Raw genomic sequence first — 15,117 nt, forward strand, 5'->3', positions numbered from 1 at the left:
CTGAACACTTGTCAGTAACCCAGTTCGACCCAGCAGCGACTCTTTCGGACTGATGCAAAAAACACATTGAAACCGAAAACCATAGTGTGTCAAACAGGAGAGAGAGAGAGAGAGAGAGAGAGAGAGAAGGGGACGAGACTCTGTTCAAATGTTTAGCTTCTAGATTCCTTTCTCTATCAATAAAGATAATAACAATCAGATCCTTGTGGCTTAAAATATCAGAAATTTTGGTTTATAAATTTGCAGGGCCTCCTTTGTTGAAGAAAGCAGCACAGCAGTCTCTGTGCATCTGGTGGGAGAGTGTTGATGGCGAATGGTGAAGTGAAAGGACCTTATTCTTCATGGTATGCCTCCTTTCTCCTTCCTGTTCTCTCATTTCGGTTTTTTTCTTTATTTTTATTTTTATGTATTTAAAGCATACGTTTTTTATGATAGAATATTAAGGTTTGTGGACGTAGTGGTTTTATCCACTACGTAAACATAGGGTTATCTTTTGTAAGCAGGTTAACTGCATGGTTCAATAAATCCTAGTTTTTAGGAATCAGTTGTAGTTGTTTACTTAGAGACTTAGTCATTTACCACGTTTAGGATTATGTTTAACGTGGGCTGCAGTTTTTCCGTTCCAGTTGTTTGTAAGGCTTATTTATAGCCAGTTTCTTGTTTGTGGTTTAATAAGACAATCCTTCCAGTTCGCAGAGATCCTTTTCAGCATATACTTAGGTTTAACATTTGGTATCAGAGCCCCACCCTGGGGCTCTTGATCGAAGCTTGAGAGATCGTAATCTTTTGAGTGTAGAAGTACGTGAACATGGCAGGAGAAGGAAGTGGTTTTGTGCAAGCATCCATCCCAAAGCTGGAAGGGCATTACGATCATTGGGCAATGCTTATGGAAAATTTCCTACGTTCAAAGGAATATTGGAGTCTTGTGGAGCATGGAATTCCTGCAGTAGCAGAAGGAGGTTCACTCTCAGAAGGGCAACGAAAAGTGTTCGAGGAGCACAAGTTGAAAGATTTAAAGGCTAAGAACTATCTGTTTCAAGCAATCGACCGAGCTGTTTTGGAAACAATCCTGAACAAGGACACGGCTAAAGAGATTTGGGATTCGTTGAAGCAGAAGTATCAAGGAACTGCTCGAGTCAAACGAGCACAGTTGCAGGCTCTTCGAAAGGAGTTTGAGATGCTACACATGAAGACGGGAGAGACTGTGAACGAATTCTTTGGTCGAACGTTAACCATAGCCAACAAAAGAAGGATCAATGGTGACAAACTGACAGATGTAGAAGTTATTGAGAAGATTTTGAGATCGATGACTCCTAAGTATGACTATGTGGTTTGTTCAATTGAGGAATCCAAAGACTTGGACATTCTTTCAATTGACGAACTGCAAAGTAGTTTGTTGGTTCATGAGCAGCGGATGATTGGACATGTCGTGGAAGAACAAGCTCTAAAGGTGGTTCACGAAGAGAACTATGGTGGAAGAGGCCGTGGACGCGGAAGCTATCGTGGAAGAGGTAGAGGAAGGGGCAGACAGATGTTTGACAAGTCAACAATTGAATGCTATAACTGTCATGAGCTAGGGCATTTTCAGTATGAATGCCCCAAGAGAGATAAGGAAGGAAAAGTCAACTATGCAGAAGCAAGTGAAGAGATGTTGCTCATGGCATACGTGGATACTCAGGAGATCAAAGAGGACATCTGGTTTCTGGATTCTGGTTGCAGTAACCATATGTGTGGAAAGAGAGCATTGTTCTTGGACTTTGATGGAAGTTTCAGAGAAACGGTGAAACTGGGAAACAATACTAGCATGGCTGTGATGGGGAAAGGGAACATTCGACTTCAAGTGCATGGAATAATTCAGGTGATCACGGGAGTGTTTTACGTACCTGCCTTAAAAAACAATCTCCTGAGTATTGGTCAGCTTCAGGAGAGAGGTCTTGCTATTCTCATTAAACAAGGGAGGTGCAAGATCTACCATCCTGAACGAGGACTGATCATAGAAACGGTCATGGCTGCAAATCGCATGTTCATTCTTGTTGCTCAGCATCAATTCAATGAACAGGCATGTTTTACAGCCATTACAGATGATCTAGTTCAGTTGTGGCACTGTCGATATGGGCACTTGAGTCTTGGCGGATTAAAGACGCTACAACAGAAGCAAATGGTGAGCGGACTACCAGAAATAAGGGACTCCTCAAGAGTGTGTGAGAATTGTCTGATAGGCAAGCAATCAAGAGATCCTTTTCCAAAGCACAGTACGTGGAGGGCTGATCAAATCTTAGAACTTATCCATGCAGACATATGTGGCCCGATACAACCTACATCTAACAGCAAGAAGAGGTATCTACTCACATTCATTGATGATTTTAGTCGTAAGACTTGGATCTATTTTCTAATTGAGAAGTCAGAAGCTTTTAAAACCTTTAAAGCATTCAAAAGCCTTGTGGAGAAAGAAACAGGTGCAAGTATCAAAAGTCTACGCACGGATCGTGGAGGGGAATTCACATCTCATGAGTTTGCTGAATTCTGTGTTGAGAATGGGATTCAACGTCAACTCACAGCAGCCTACACCCCACAGCAGAATGGAGTGGCTGAACGCAAGAATAGGACCATCATGAACATGGTTCGAAGTCTATTGATCGAGAAGAAGATGCCAAAGACCTTTTGGCCAGAAGCAGCAAACTGGACCGTGCATGTGCTCAACAGAAGTCCCACGTTTGCAGTCAAAAATAAAACTCCCGAGGAGGCATGGAGTGGGACGATACCATCAGTAAGTTACTTCAGGATCTTTGGATGTATTTCATATGCACATGTTCCAGATAATAAGAGGACTAAGCTGGATGACAAAAGTCTGAAGTGCGTGCTGCTTGGAGTCAGCGAAGGGACGAAGGCTTATCGACTTTTTGATCCAGTCTCGCAGAAAATCATAATTAGTCGTGATGTTCGTTTTGATGAGAACAATAGCTGGGATTGGGAGGAACATTATCCTGAAGCTGTCTTAGCAGTGTTGGAGTGGGATGACGATGAAGATGAACCAACTGAAGATAATGATGTTGATAATCAGGGAGAAGATGGCAATGTTTCTGGTGAGAATGACAATAACACAGGCAGCAACAGTGACTCGGATCAAGTCTCGGAAGTAAATGCATCCAGTCCAGAGGAAGGCAGAACTAGGGCTCCGCCAATATGGATGAGAGATTACGTAACAGGAGAAGGATTATCTGAAGAAGAGGACATGGTGCATCTGGCATTTTTAGCTGACAGTGATCCGCTTCACTACAATGAAGCTGTGACAAGTTCTAAATGGAGGAAAGCTATGGATGTAGAAATTGCAGCCATTGAAAGGAATAACACCTGGGAATTAACGGATTTACCTAAAGGGGGAAAGAAGATTGGAGTCAAATGGGTTTACAAAACGAAGCTTAATGAGAATGGAGAGGTGGATAAGTACAAAGCTCGGCTGGTGGCTAAGGGGTATGCTCAGGAATATGGGATCGACTATGCTGAAGTATTCGCTCCTGTGGCCAGGTTAGAAACTGTTCGAATTGTGATTGCACTTGCTGCGCAAAAGGACTGGACAATTCATCAATTGGACGTGAAAAGTGCTTTTCTACATGGGGAGGTTAATGAAGAAGTATTTGTAGAACAACCACCTGGGTATGTACTGAAGGATAAAGAGCATAAAGTTTACAAACTAAGAAAAGCTTTATATGGACTTAAACAAGCCCCTCGTGCTTGGTATAGTCGTATAGAAGTTTATTTTTTGAAGGAAGGGTTTGTGAAATGTCCATATGAGCACACCTTGTTTATCAAAACTGGCGATGGAGGTAAAATTCTTGTTGTTTGTCTATATGTTGACGATCTCATTTATACTGGCAATGATGAATACATGTTCACTGAGTTTAAGCAGTCAATGATGAATGAGTTTGAAATGACTGATCTTGGCAAGATGAGATACTTTCTTGGAATCGAAGTTTTGCAGCAGGAAGAAGGATTATTTATATGTCAAAAGAAGTATGCACAGGATGTGTTGAAAAGGTTCAATATGGAGAATTGCAACTCAGTACAGAATCCTATTGTTCCAGGTACCAAGTTGACAAAGGATGACACGGGTGAAAAGGTCAACAGCACTGTCTACAAACAAATCGTGGGGAGTCTCATGTATCTTACAGCCACTCGGCCTGACACTATGTTTGTGGTAAGTTTACTTAGCAGATTTATGGAGTGTCCAACAGAAATGCATTTGGCAGCAGCAAAAAGGGTTCTGAGGTATTTGAAAGGCATGATTGGTCTCGGGATTCAATACAGCAAGGGAGGACATGCTGAGCTCAGAGGTTTTACAGATAGTGATTATGCAGGCGACTTAGATGACAGAAAGAGCACATCGGGGTATCTGTTTATGTTGAGTGCAGGAGCTGTGTGTTGGGCTTCGAAGAAGCAACCTATAGTTACATTATCAACAACTGAAGCTGAGTTTATAGCAGCAGCTTCATGTGCGTGTCAAGCAATCTGGTTGAGAAGGATAATGCAAGAACTATGTCAAGTCCAGCGAGGTCCTACAACAATTTATTGTGACAATAGCTCAGCAATAAAGCTCTCTAGGAATCCTGTCATGCACGGTCGAAGCAAACACATAGATGTGCGCTTCCATTTTCTTCGTGAATTGACTAAAGATGAAACTGTGCAGCTGGTCCATTGCATCACTCAGGAGCAAATAGCAGATATATTCACTAAGCCTTTAAAGACTGATGCCTTTCTGAAGATGCGTGGGCTTATGGGGATGCGTTTGGAACCAGGTGTAAACTGATTGCATTGCAATTAGTTTAAGGGAGGATGATAGAATATTAAGGTTTGTGGACGTAGTGGTTTTATCCACTACGTAAACATAGGGTTATCTTTTGTAAGCAGGTTAACTGCATGGTTCAATAAATCCTAGTTTTTAGGAATCAGTTGTAGTTGTTTACTTAGAGACTTAGTCATTTACCACGTTTAGGATTATGTTTAACGTGGGCTGCAGTTTTTCCGTTCCAGTTGTTTGTAAGGCTTATTTATAGCCAGTTTCTTGTTTGTGGTTTAATAAGACAATCCTTCCAGTTCGCAGAGATCCTTTTCAGCATATACTTAGGTTTAACATTTTAATGCTTTATATTGAGGTGAACTTCTGGGTTTTGTGGATTTCGTATGCCAATCTGAAAAAAGTTTGGTCTTTTCAGCATCTGAGTTTTTTTTAGAACTTTTTTCTGAGCTTTTCTGTTGATTGTTGTGGTGGGGTTTTTGGGTTTTCAATGCTATATTTGCATATTTGTATGTATATGTGTGTGTATACATCTGGAAATTTTCTGCTTTTTTCTGTGTTTGTTTAGCTAACGGAAGACTTACCGCAAAACTGAGTGGAATGACGTTCTAGAATTCATCCAGCGACCCCACTTAAGGCCTGGTTATTGTTGTCTGTGTTTGTTTGAGTTTGAGAAAATTGGGTGTGGGTTTTTAATGTCTGTGCAAGCAATGACAGTAAATGGTCTAAAGTTTTTACCTTTTTGGCATTTGAGGAAGTTGGTAAATTTTTATTACCTTAGCAGAAAAGTTAAAAGATATATATGGATTTTGTACCTTGTTTCTGAAATTGTGAAATATAATCCGTAAGGGGATTTCTTCGCCCTTTTAGTCCTTCATTTGTTGTGATTTTTATATTTTGCGCCAACATTTTTATTAATTTCTATCCAGGGGAGCTGGAAATGAACCCAAAAAATTATCACTGAAGGTCCCAGATGAGATTTCTGAGGTGAAACAGAGAAAACAGAAAGCACTACTTACTTCTGCTTCTGCCCAAGGTAACTTCCTTTTTGGTTTGCTTATCTGTTTTCGTGTTCCGATTCCTATGTCGTAATGCTCGGGTTTCTTCTTTGTAGATTTGAGGTATATCGACATGGAAAAAGAGAAGGACGATGTCCAAACTCCTAGAGGAGTTTTAGAAGCTTGCATGAGAGGCTTTGAACCCGAGACTAGTTCTTCTGAAAACAGCACGACTGAGTCATCAGTGCAAGGTTCAAGTTCAAGTTCACTTTCTCACTGGCGTAAATTCTTTAAACAATGGGGTAAGAGATCGCTTAAGCGCTTAGTCTCCTTCCCTCCGCTTGGTGTGCCAAAGATATCATCACGAAGAAGGATCGGGTGTGCAAGAGAGAATCCAGCATTGACTAATATATCCAACTTCAAGTCTTCGTTGGTGAACTTTACCATTGCCGAGCTCCAAAAGGCGACTGATGATTTTAACGGTGGTCAGTAACTTCCGCCAGATACTAAGACCTACTATCCAATTCCGATATGTGGACTCATAATCGCAGAATTCACAAACCTTTTTAATATCATTTTGATTATGACATTTTCTCTGTGGGGATGTTTCTTGCAGAAAACACAATTGGAAAGGGTGGTTATTCAGAAGTTTACAAGGGTCGCTTGAAAAGTGGGCAGCTAGTAGCAGTCAAGCGGCTGACGAAAGGAACAGCAGATGAGAAAACAGCAGGCTTTCTATCTGAACTTGGCACTATAGCTCATGTTGATCATCCTAATACTGCAAAGTTGATTGGATGTTGCGTTGAAGGAGGAATGCACCTCGTTTTCGAATTATTTTCACTTGGAAGTTTAGGATCGCTCCTGCACGGTATGTTCATGATTTCTGGATTCCAGTTCTTAGTTTCAAACTGCTTATTCGTTTATGCGCTTTCTTTTTAAGTCATCTGCATATTCCAGGTCCAAAGGCTAATGAAATTGATTGGAGTAAAAGATACAAAATTGCTTTGGGGACAGCAGATGGTCTGCTGTATCTTCATGAGAGTTGCCAGAGGCGAATCATTCATAGAGACATTAAAGCTGATAATATTCTGCTCACAGAAGATTTTGTGCCACAGGTATTTTCCAAGTTTCACACCAAAAATTGCTCGAACATTGAAACTTGAAAGAGTTCCGTATTTCCTGGTTTATTTTGTAGAGTTAAGTTACAATATGCTAACAAGTTTGGCTACACGTTACAATTAGATGGTCTTTGTGGTATCTTGAAACATAAGGCCACCAACAGTCTTTGGTTACTGACTACATTGTCTAGCTTTGTTGATTGTATGCAACCTTTTTATGCACATAAACGTTACAATTATCTATTTGCAGTCTGTTTTTATCCTGGGGAGATAGCGTCCTGGAACAATTTTATCATATTGTGTTCAATACCCGTGCAACATAAATGGCAGGCATGTGCCGACAGCTACAATTCTTAGTACATAAGATCTCTCCGAATATAGAAAACTACGCATTTTAGCCGCTGCATTTAAGAATGAAGTTCGCATTGTTTAAATGCATATTTGATAAGCCTGGCCAGGGGTGAACTTTAGGGTCATGAGATAAATAAGCGCATAAGCTTAAGGATATGCTTTCAAATGTTTAATCATAAAGAATTTTAATGAATCTCGATACTTATTTGCTCTGTTTGCCATTTAGCATACTTACTCAGGCTCAATCCGGTGTTTCTATTGTGCTAAAACGGACTGTGTTTTACATCTTTTCCTCTTGCCTTCTTCATATTGACAAAGAGAAATTGACAACATTGTATATGAATCGTATTGGCCTTCTCATGTGCTAACCGCTGACCTCACTGGACCTAAACTATGTGTCCTTTTCATCTCTCTCTTTATAATCAACTTACTGATCGGTATAGCCAATTTATGCTAGATATGTGATTTCGGGCTTGCAAAGTGGCTACCCAAACAATGGACTCATCACAATGTCCCTAAATCTGAGGGTACATTTGGGTATGTACGGTAAACTGTTTTGTTACAGTTAAATAAGATTCTTTATATTTCGATGTCTTCATTTCTTACCCTTGAATGTCAGGTATTTTGCTCCTGAGTATTTCATGCATGGAATAGTAGATGAAAAAACTGATGTTTATTCTTTCGGAGTCTTACTCTTGGAGCTTATAACCGGGCGTCCAGCTTTGGATGATCTTCAGAAAAGCCTTGTACTTTGGGTAGGTTTGCTTCTGCATAATTAGAACATTACCATCTATTGTTGTCGATATATGCAAGTCCGTAGCTGCAGATGTAATTTTTTCACTCTTTGTAGGCAAAGCCTTTGCTTGATAACAATGAGATCAAGGAGCTTGTCGATCCTAATATTGGTGACAACTATGACCGCAAAGAGATGGATCACATGGTTTTGACAGCAGCTTTATGCATCGAGCAGTCTTCTATTCTACGTCCTCGCATGAGTCAGGTAAGTACAAATTCCAGACAGATATCCCATTATTTTTCTGAGTTAACTATTCATGATGACTTGATCGAGCGAGGTCATCATACCTTGTTTCATGAAGTTTCAGCCTCCTAGTTTCACTTAAATGTTTGAGGTGTTGGATAGCGGGATGATGACACATTTTGGTTTGGCGCAGGTTGTGGTGCTGCTAAGAGGCGATGATTATGTATCCAAATGTGCAAAAGAATCGAAAAGGAGGTTCCTGCAAAGAACATACTCTGAAGAACTATCGGATGCACAAGAGTATAATTCAACAAAGTATCTGGGCGATCTCAACCGACACAAGCAGGTCGCTTTCAGTTCTTGAAATAGGTGGATAGATAGAACATTTAAACAATGTTAAATCTAGTAGTTCTTGTAGACTTATCAGTTTCTGGGGTGCTTGCAATTCCCATGGAAATCGAGTCGTTGTAGATGGATTTCCAATTTTCCATGGTATTTGAAAGCACAACCAGCTGAAATTGTGGCTCTGAGAGAGTGAGGGGAAAGACTACCAATATGTAGTGTTTTCTTTTCTACAAACATCATCTTACATCATCACATATATTAATGGTTTTATAATCTACACGATATTGGTTTTTCTATTGGGTAGGAGGGATTCAGGTTGTCCCGACCCTAGTTGCACCCAGGTGCAATTAAGTTTCTTCGCCTCAACCAAACCACCAGGTATGAAATTTACAATGAGGCCCGCTGTTTATGTTTTCGGCCGCAGGTAGAGTTGTGCAAAATATCCGTGGGTATGAATAACTGTAGTAGTTATCTGTCCATTTAAAATTGATAGTTACAACTATGAGTAACTGTTTAAAAAAATGCACAGTTATATATATAACCGTTTAGATTGAGCTAACAAGGCTTACAAACCAATTCAATGCCTGCAGACTCCGTAACCACAAATGTCAACCTCCACAATCACACGAGACACCACTATAACACGAGTTAATCAAATAAAGGTGTCACTTTAAGCGTCTGTTCCAGTAACACTGCTTTGTGCTTCACATGAAGCTTAGCTTATGTTGATATTTGAGTAGTCTTTCATTGATGAACTCCTGGATTACGAAGGGAGCAAGAGAATACAGAGAGAAAATGAAAAACTAGAGTGAGAAATGGAATAATCCCTACATCAACCACGCTGTTGCAGAACAATGCTTTTCATTCATATAGATCATTTCTTACATCAGTTATCATAGCCATTCAAATGCATTAGCCATTGTGATTATGACACATGGCACTTACAAGGCATGTGAGCCATTGAACATGAAAACTGATCTAAGACCCTACACTTGGCATATGAGCCCAAGTTATCACAATAGAACAAAACAATTATACAATAGGACAAAGGTAAATTGAATAAGTAAATCATTTACTAACAAGAAATTAGTAAGCAATTTACTTTTCAACACTCCATTCTAAATTGCTAACTGATTTCACACCAAGTAAGATTCTCAAGTAGTTGAATCTGCCCTTGGGAAGAGCCTTGGTAAAGATGTCTGCAATCTGTTCTTCACCTTTGTAGTAAATCAAATTAACCACACCTTCTTGAATTGCATCTCGAATGAAATGAAACTTCATGCCAATGTGCTTGGTTTTTTGATGAAACACCGGATTCTTAGACATGGCTATAGCTGAGGTGTTGTCACAGAATAGGGAAGTTGCAGCAGCTTGCTCTTCTTCAAAGTCCTCGAGCACAAACCTAAGCCAAATAGCCTGAGAGGTTGCTTCAGCTGCACTAACATACTCTGCTTCTGCAATTGAAAGTGCTACACTGTGTTGCTTAACTGAAGCCCATGAGAATGCTCCGCTCCCAAATGAAAAAGCATACCCTGAGGTGCTTTTCAAATCCTCATCAGATCCACTCCAATCACTATCACAGTAACCAATCAACAAGGCATATTTTCCAATCACATATTCAATCCCAAAGTCAATTGTTCCTTGAATGTACCTTAGAACTTTTTTAGCAGCTCTATAATGTTTCTTGGTAGGTTTGTGCATAAATCGTGCAAGTAAACAAGCAGAGAACATAATATCTGGCCTAATTACTGTTAAATACAGAAGGCTCCCAACAATTTTCCTGTACTCACACTCATCTACAGGTTCACTTCCATATTCTCTTTTCAGTTTATCAGTTGCAACCAATGGAGTGCTCATTGGCTTGCAGTCTTTGAGCCCAAATTTATCTAAGAAGGTTAGAGCATATATTTTTTTGATGTATGAATATACTCCCTTCAATTTGAGTAACTCCTATCTCAAGAAAATGATGGAGTAAACCCAAATCTGACATCTCATACTTGTTCATCATTTCAGTCTTGAATTCTTACATCATTTCATCACTGCTATCTGTATACACTATGTCATCTACATAGATTGACACAATTAGAGTCCCAACACCTTCTTTGGTTCTCACATAAAAGGGTTGTTTCACTTGAGCTTCTGTTAAAACCACAGTGAATCAAATATGTGTCAATTTCACCCTACCAAGCCCTTAGTGCCTGTTTTAGACCACAGAGTGCTTTTCTTAACCTATACACTTTGTCTTCATCCCCTTTAATCACAAAACCATCAGGTTGATCTACATATACCTCCTCCTCGAGAACACCATTCAAAAAGGCTAATTTAACATCCAATTGCCACAATTTCCAACCTTTCTGTGCAGCTAGAGCAATGAGTGTCCTAATTGTGACATCCCACATCGCCCAGGGGAGTGATCCTTAAATGTATATCCTCATCCCTACCTAACACGAGGCCTTTTGGGAGCTCACTGGCTTTGGGTTTCATGGGAACTCCGAAGTTAAGCGAGTAGCGCACGATAGCACTCCTAGGATGGGTGACCCATCGAGAAGTTCTCGTGTGAGTTCCCAGAAACAAAACCGTGAGGGCGTGGTCGGGGCTCAAAGCGGACAATATCGTGCTACGGTGGTGAAACGGGCCCGGGAAGTGGTCCGTCCCGGGCCAGGATGTGACACTAATAGTATCTAACCTTGCCACTGGAGCAAAGGTTTCATTGAAATCAATCCCTGGTTTTTGTGTGTAGCCTTTGGCTACAAGCCTTGTCTTGTGCTTTTGAATGGAGCCATCAAGGTTTAGCTTAGTTTTATATATCCACTTCACTCCCACAACTGGTTTCCTATTTGGTCTGTCAACTAATTCCCAAGTGGAATTCTTTTCAATAATCAACATCTTTTCTATCATAGCCTTTTTCCAAGCTTTATCTTTGACTACCTCACTGAAATCTTCAAGTTCAATGATACTCATGTTGCCTTGAGCATATACATCACTCAAACTCTTCCATTTCTGTGGAGTATGATCATAAGTTTCAGATATTGAAACTGGAGAACCAAGTGAATCAGGTTCTTGAGAAGCTCAGCTTTGTTTGGTTGATCAAAGTCCTTGATGAAGTGACCAAATCGATTGCAACCATGACATTTTGGCTTCCCTTTAAACCAACATTCACCATAGTGTAACTTATCACAATGTTTGCATTTTCCCTTAGCCTAATCTGGTTTTCCTCCTTGGTCATATTTGCCACCTTGATTGACAGTGTTCTGAGATTTAGGATCCCATTTCTTACCCTTCGATTTCTAGTTCTTCTTTGGCTTAGAGTTACCAAATGAGGGATTTGACTGAGTTCCCTTTGGATTTACACTCATACTACTGAAAGCTCTCTCAGTGGTACTCTCAGCATGCCTATCAAGGCGCTGTGCAAATCCTCTCAATGCAGCAATTACCTCTTGCACCTCAATAGTTTCAATGTCCTTAGTTTGCTTAATCACATAGCAAACAGGGTCAAATTCTTTGGTCAAGCTTATGAGCAATTTCTGAACCAAACGCTTTCTGGATAACTCTTCCCCATAACTCTTCATCTGATTCACCAACTCGAGAAGACGAGTGAGATACACAGACAAGGTTTCATCATCCCTCATCCTTGTGTACTCGAAATCACGGCGTAGACCCTGCAACTTGATGGATCTCACTTGCTTATCGCCATGAAATTCCTGATGCAGGATATCCCAAGCACCCTTTGAGGTCTCCTCGTTTAAGATTCTGGGGAAAATGTCATCTGAGACAGCTCCATGGATAATACCCAGTGCCTTAGCATCCTTCATTAGCTTTTCGTTCAGAGATCCTTTCTCTAATTCCGATGACCCTTCTGCATCGACCTTCTTCCCTTTCGATTATGAGATTTCAAGACCTTTTCAACTAGATCCTAGATTCCATGTGATTTGAAAATAGTTCTCATTTGGATCTTCCAAAATTCATAGTTGTCACCATTGAATATTGGAGCCCGAAGATCACTACCACTTGACCCAGCCATTTGAGACCTGAATCGACGAACTGAGTCAGAAATTTCACGTTGGATTTCTCAGCACAACACTCAGAAATTTCACGTTGGTTATTTTTGTCCATTCAAATGGGCAAAAAGAATAGAAAATTTAATGAATTTGACGATTATTAGGCACAAATTCAAGACTAAAGAGACTCAAAGCGAACTGAAAGTTTAGGGGCAAATTGAAAGATGGTTATGAGAAAGTGAAACACTTTGGCTTTTAGTTAGGATGTGACACTATTGTTAGTAGGGTAAAACTAACTTGTTTCACAAATCACGACCGTCTAAACGCGACACAAATTCAAGTTGAATATTTTATGGATTTTTTTTTATATATACAATATCAATGCAGGAGGGCATACAATTGGGTTCACAAAATGTTTGTTCGTCAGGCAGACCCGGAAATCAGTTTGCCCTAGAAGAGATGGCGACAACACACCTGCTCCCTTGGACTTTGTTTCCCCTACAAGGTTCGACAACAGCTACTTCAAGCTTGTACTTGGGGGACATGGACTTCTCCCTTCAGACCAAGTGCTTCTGACTGGGAATGGAAGGCAGGCAGCTGAGCTGGTGAAAACCTATGCAGCTAATGAGAGCTTATTCTTTCAGCAGTTCGCCAAGTCCATGGTTAAGATGGGGAACATTAATCCTCTCACTGGATTAAAGGGACAAGTCCGGAAGAATTGCCGCCACGTTAATTAAGTTATTTACTAGCTAATTCAGTTTATGTGTATGCTTAAACTTTAAACTAAATAAGATACCTTTTGGTTTTGGCTTTTTAACTGTTTCTGGAAATAAAACATGAACTAGTTAAGAACCTTCTTAATTGCCCTTTTAAATTTCTTAGGATTAACTTTTGGCTTTAATGCTGCAAAGGTGTTCCAGATAAACGCCAAGTAAAACACATATCTTAATCATTTGTACTTTTCTTTCTTCGTGTTCATGCTTTAGATTTTGATACTTACAACTCAATATTTCTAGATAAAACTCATCTATCTTTAAAGATCCACTATAAGCTCAAATTTAAAATCTGCAACCAAAACACTATTGACCTATTAATACAATTTATTTACACCCATGCCGCTTATACTTTATGGTCCGTTTCCCAAATTCTTGAATTTTTGCCAAATTAAAAGTACTAGAAAAAGTGAAATAAAATATATTTTGTAGTAATTGTATCCATATTAATTGGTAGGTAAATTAGTTTGTTCCAATTATTAAAAAAAAATTAAAACAAAATACAACACCTATATTATATATTTTGAATCAAATAACATTCCTCTAACTCATACGTAAATTATTTTGTTCCAATTATTAAAAAAATTTCAAAAAAAATACTACACCTATATTATATATTTATGAAATGAATGCGTAAGGCTCAATGTTATATATATAAATTGATCTGTAATGTGGTTTTGTATCTGGAGTTGATAGAGAAAGGTTAAGGTTACATGATATATAGCTCGTTTGTGGATCGATGAAAGATGGCAGTTGAAATGAACAAAGTTTTGGTGATTGGAAATCAGCCTTTTTGTCAGCTGTTTGCTGCTCCAATGCGAACAAGTTGATGGAAAAGAATATATAGTGGGGGTTATGCTGCAAATCGTTTATGTCGAAAAACAGCATCATCAGTGTGTTTTTTGATGTCCCCGAAATGATCAAATCTGCATAACTACCATGCAAATTCGTGTCAGATGGCGCAAAAATATGAAAACCAGGATCTACTTGTATGAACTGCATGTAAAAAGAATTTCCTCTCCTTCTGGACACGGAAACGACACCTTTTGTTCTTCAGTTTTTACATTGTGTAAAACTAAATGGGCTTACCATAAGTGGGCCTGACCCAATATAATCTAGAAACAATTTCTTATTTGTTATAGCCTTTTTATTTTCAAATTTAGGTAGATCAAGTATAAAAAGTCAATCAAACGTTAGATTTTCTCTTCGAGAGTTCTAGGGTGCTCTGGAATATTCCATACTTATACTTTAAAAGTTTTAATCGTTTTTTGTATTTTTAAATAAAAATTTAGCAGATAAAAAATACAAAATATTTATATTTAGAAATGCCGTAGAAAATTACGTCACTGTAACGGTATATCGGTGCTTATGGATGTCATCATTTGAGACTCATCTTGTTTAAACAAGATGTGGTCATCTTGGACTCGCCTTGTTCAAAAATAAAGAAACAAACAAACGTGTTTGTTCGGCATCTTTGCTTAAGATATTATCGTCCCTTGTTGTCGTAAAGTAGCCAATGTCCTCCAATTTTTCAAACTATTTAATGCCGTACGTTAAGCCTACAATTCATAGGTCTCCCCCACATTTCCCGCTATTCTCGCTTGGCGTCCTCAACTTCCATCAAATACTGTTTGGACCCCCAGTGGGCCTTTCAAATAGGATGCAAAAAGACTATTTTGACCCCATAATATGCAAGCTATCCAACCATATGAAGTAGTACTGTTCTAAAACATTTGTCTAGGCGTTAGAAGGATGGTCATCAT

General features: G+C 39.3%; 3 protein-coding genes across 3 annotated transcripts; 2 read left to right on the forward strand and 1 right to left on the reverse strand.

Moving 5' to 3' along the window:
- On the forward strand, positions 1–8,862 carry LOC137723029 (receptor-like cytosolic serine/threonine-protein kinase RBK2). The gene is made up of 9 exons (XM_068462183.1): positions 1–344; positions 5,722–5,828; positions 5,907–6,275; positions 6,407–6,658; positions 6,748–6,905; positions 7,717–7,796; positions 7,879–8,014; positions 8,110–8,259; positions 8,432–8,862. The coding sequence occupies exons 1-9, from the start codon at positions 307–309 to the stop codon at positions 8,600–8,602; spliced, it is 1,461 nt and encodes a 486-aa protein (XP_068318284.1). The 5' UTR covers positions 1–306; the 3' UTR covers positions 8,603–8,862.
- An 819-nt stretch (positions 8,863–9,681) lies between these two features.
- Positions 9,682–10,440, reverse strand: LOC137722174 (secreted RxLR effector protein 161-like). Its single transcript, XM_068461140.1, has one exon. It carries the CDS (start codon positions 10,438–10,440, stop codon positions 9,682–9,684), a length of 759 nt encoding a protein of 252 aa, XP_068317241.1.
- Positions 10,441–12,805: 2,365 nt separating this feature from the next.
- LOC137722175 (peroxidase 9-like) lies at positions 12,806–13,318 on the forward strand. Its single transcript, XM_068461141.1, has 2 exons — positions 12,806–12,819; positions 13,009–13,318. Exons 1-2 carry the CDS (start codon positions 12,806–12,808, stop codon positions 13,316–13,318), a joined length of 324 nt encoding a protein of 107 aa, XP_068317242.1.
- Positions 13,319–15,117: the final 1,799 nt, after the last annotated feature.

The sequence above is a fragment of the Pyrus communis genome, chromosome 17 (assembly GCF_963583255.1).
Source record: "Pyrus communis chromosome 17, drPyrComm1.1, whole genome shotgun sequence".
NCBI lineage: Eukaryota > Viridiplantae > Streptophyta > Magnoliopsida > Rosales > Rosaceae > Pyrus > Pyrus communis.